Raw genomic sequence first — 3,351 nt, 5'->3', positions numbered from 1 at the left:
TTCATTGACAAGAAACATCCCGTTGCAATGTACTTGTGCTACATAAATTTTTCTCATCAACTAGACCAAGAAGTTGGCAAAGTACATGGAAAATGCAACTTCCAACACTTTTTTCTTTCTTTCAATGAAGTAGAGAAGATAACACTACCATTATATGTTTTACACAAGAACGTTTCAGGAGTTTTCTGTTCAACGAGCCTATCTATTTACTTGTTATGGTCTAATTGGTTCCAAATTATGAAAGCCCTTACGGCGCCTTTCTTTCATTTCAAAGTCGATTGAAACATAGTAGTAATACCGGGTACAATGTTTCACTGAATACTACAATCTAGTGATACTTCTCTTCACTTATAAGTAAGAGGTTTTAGATTTGATTCTTGCCAAAACCTGATAGAAAAAAAAAATAGAAAAAGAAAAACACCAACTGCCTAAAACGCAAGGCGCACAGGCATTGGCATCATCCCTTGTAGTTCTCCGGCTCTGCTTAGGCCTCAGCAAACCTACAAAATTCGAGCAACAAATCGTATTCAAAACCAATTCCACACTGATTAGAACATTAAGAAACCAAAACTACTCGTGAAAAATATTGTAATTTAAAAATTACCCAAGCTCGGAAAGCTTCATGTGAGCTTCAGCATAGTCGGCAAAGAAAGCATCTTCGTCCTGAGAAACAAAAAGGATAAATTTGACAATCAGTAATTGCACGTAGGTGATGAATAAGAACACAGAAGAATAAGTTCTACTGAAGACACGCACCGCAGCATATTTTTCCACAAGAGGGCGGAAGACAGGGTCATCCAGAGGAGCCTTGTCACTTGGAAGCATCAGAAGACCCTCCTGGTCTCCACCGAGAAGCACCCTATATATTCGAACAGCATTATACATGATTTTTGTAGCTCAATGCAGCTAGACTGAGAAAACACAGTAGGGAAACAGAACTTACTTGAAGTAGGAGTTGTCAAAGATAAGGGTGTTGGGAGTCCAAGGTCCTTCAAATCCAGATCGCTCCTTGTGGCACCTTCCCCTGCAACATACCATATTGCCATCGCACAAATAGAAATCGGTATTGTCATTGACCAAATAACAACGGATTTCCGATCGACTACATAACCTGGCACAGTTTTCAGAAAAGAAATCAAGAGAATAAAAGTTAACGTACCAGGGTGTGACCACCGGAGAGAGCAACAATATCCTTGTCGCTGATGCCCATGGTTTTGCAGAAGACATCCCTCAAATGGTCATTACCTACAGCATTTCAACAGTAATTTTTAACTCAGTGTGGACAAAACATCCTCGCCTAGAATACAAGAGAAGCATAAACTAAAACAATTGAGATAAGATCATGTCAAAATATATATTTACCCTTGGTCGCGTCAGGATGACGGGCCTCTGGTGATGGCTCGGGGGCATCCTGGCACAAGAAGAAGAATATCAATACAACTAGTACTGTACTAATATTATAATATGATAGGTAGTTTAGCTTGTACAAGTACTTATATGACATGTAGTTTAGGCTGTAAAAATACTTATATGATAGATAGTTTAGATTATAAAAGATCAGCTGAAATCTGGGTTTATGCCGACTAATAGGATACCTGAGTTGAAAAAAAAATAGAAAAATAATATAACTAATAGCGAGGCTCCCCAAGAGATTTATAGGTGTCCGAAATTTTGGAAATGTCCTAAATTAATTTTAGGAAATATATGGCGCGAATAGAGTGACTTTAACTTTGGCTTATAGCACATAGTTTTTTTGTGAAAAAAAAAAAAATTGAAATTTTTAGCTTTAAGAAATATTTTCGCTGGAGTTAAGGAAAATATTGCAAAACCTTTGGATGTGATCCTACCGATTATTAGGACCTAAAACTATTTTTTATTGATTTTTAAAGTGAGAAAATAGAAAAAATATCTTTAAATCTAGATTTTAAATCATTGATTACAAGTGTTTAAAAATGAATTATAATATATTTTGCACAGAAAAAATATATTTTGAAAAACACGAATATAATAGTTTGTTGTTATTGTGACATCCCGTCCCGAAAATATCGAAAACGTACGTGTGAAATGACAATTTTGCCCCTAGTTCGTTTCTTTTACGTTTATTGGTTGTTTTTGTGTTGTTGGCATGCTTTGAGCCACACATACCTTCCCACACACCTCACACCCTTTCTCTCCTGTTTCCCTGCTCCTCCCCCGTGTTCCCTTTCCTCCCATTTCCCTTGAAAACGTACGGACATACACACAAGCATACCAAATCTCCACAGATCGAGGGAACCAAGACCATAGTCGAGCTCGTGAGGCTGAGAGGAGTGCAGCTGTACCATTTTCAGGTAAGAAAACCACCATTTTCACGTCGATTTCACGAAGTCAGTTTTGAGGTACTATTCATGCAAACGTGAATCCTCACGTTTTAGGGAAAATGAAGCTTGTAGGTAGCTTGGTGAGGTCCCAAGGAGTCTTGGAGTAGTTCGTTTGAAGGAATTGGACGTTGGAATCGCCGTGTTCGAAGTTAGCCGGAATTGGAGTGTGGTGACAGGTGAGATCTCGTGATTTTTATCCCTTAAAAGTGGTATATTTATGTTCTCTTAGGTCTAAGCTTCATTTTGGTGCAAAAATCATGAAATTTGGGTGAAAAACGGACGAGATATCAACGTTTGAAATTTTTCCAGTTTTTCGGCGCCGGCAACGGCGCCGGAGTCTCGCCGGAGAAGGAGACAGAATATTCCGTCAAGTCTGACGGAATATTCCTGACGCTGTTAACGGAATCTGTCAAAATTGACGGAATATTCCTAACGGCGTCAGTTGACGCCGTCAGCGTGCCAGGCACGTGCTTGCGCGTGGCCGGCGCGTGGGGGCGCGTGCGGCGGTGAAAAATTTTTCTAAAAATATGGGGATGTTCCTGAGGTTGAGTAGGTCACGTTGGTATATTCATTTGTCCAATTTGAGTAATGTATGAGAAGTTATTACGAGAAGTTGGTTATGTGCTTTAAAACTTACGTTTTTATAGTTGTTTCGCATATAGGTGATACGTATCCCGAGGACGAGCGAGGTTACTCGAGGCAGGGGGGCTACGACCCTTCCACATACCAGTGAGTGGGCTTTTGGTTTTCCGTATATACCTATATACTATATTTTTTCCCAGAAATTGATTAAATGGTTATCAGTTATATGCCATGCATTACATTATCGTTAGTCATGCATTGTTGGTTGCATTAGTAGTTGCATATATATATATATATATATATATATATATATATATATATATATATATATATACATATGCATATTGGGTGCTGTGGACGCACAAGTAAGTGCCAGGTAAGTGTTAATCATGTTTATTTTCAGTAGTGT

The 3,351-nt window shown here is 38.6% G+C and overlaps 1 protein-coding gene across 1 annotated transcript; it reads right to left on the bottom strand.

Moving 5' to 3' along the window:
* Positions 1 to 287: 287 nt before the first annotated feature.
* Positions 288 to 2,346, bottom strand: LOC137714292 (L-ascorbate peroxidase 1, cytosolic-like). The gene is made up of 7 exons (XM_068453536.1): positions 2,146 to 2,346; positions 1,363 to 1,411; positions 1,161 to 1,245; positions 944 to 1,024; positions 757 to 859; positions 605 to 663; positions 288 to 500 (listed from the first exon to the last, which is right to left on the bottom strand). Exons 1-7 carry the CDS (start codon positions 2,344 to 2,346, stop codon positions 485 to 487), a joined length of 594 nt encoding a protein of 197 aa, XP_068309637.1. The 3' UTR covers positions 288 to 484.
* Positions 2,347 to 3,351: the final 1,005 nt, after the last annotated feature.

This window comes from Pyrus communis, chromosome 14, assembly GCF_963583255.1.
Source record: "Pyrus communis chromosome 14, drPyrComm1.1, whole genome shotgun sequence".
In the NCBI taxonomy this organism is placed as follows: domain Eukaryota; kingdom Viridiplantae; phylum Streptophyta; class Magnoliopsida; order Rosales; family Rosaceae; genus Pyrus; species Pyrus communis.
Note: the sequence above shows the minus strand (reverse complement) of the source record. Positions and strands in the feature narration are given on the sequence as shown.

What these genes read in the sequence shown, in the direction of transcription:
- LOC137714292 (XM_068453536.1), bottom strand. Translation starts at nt 2,346, where the DNA reads ATGGTGGTTTTCTTACCTGAAAATGGTACAGCTGCACTCCTCTCAGCC. An exon ending in TCATCCTGACGCGACCAAGG is followed by an intron (nt 1,246 to 1,362) that starts GTAAATATATAT and finishes GAAATGCTGTAG; the next exon opens with GTAATGACCATTTGAGGGAT. An exon ending in CTCTCCGGTGGTCACACCCT is followed by an intron (nt 1,025 to 1,160) that starts GGTACGTTAACT and finishes GGTATGTTGCAG; the next exon opens with GGGAAGGTGCCACAAGGAGC.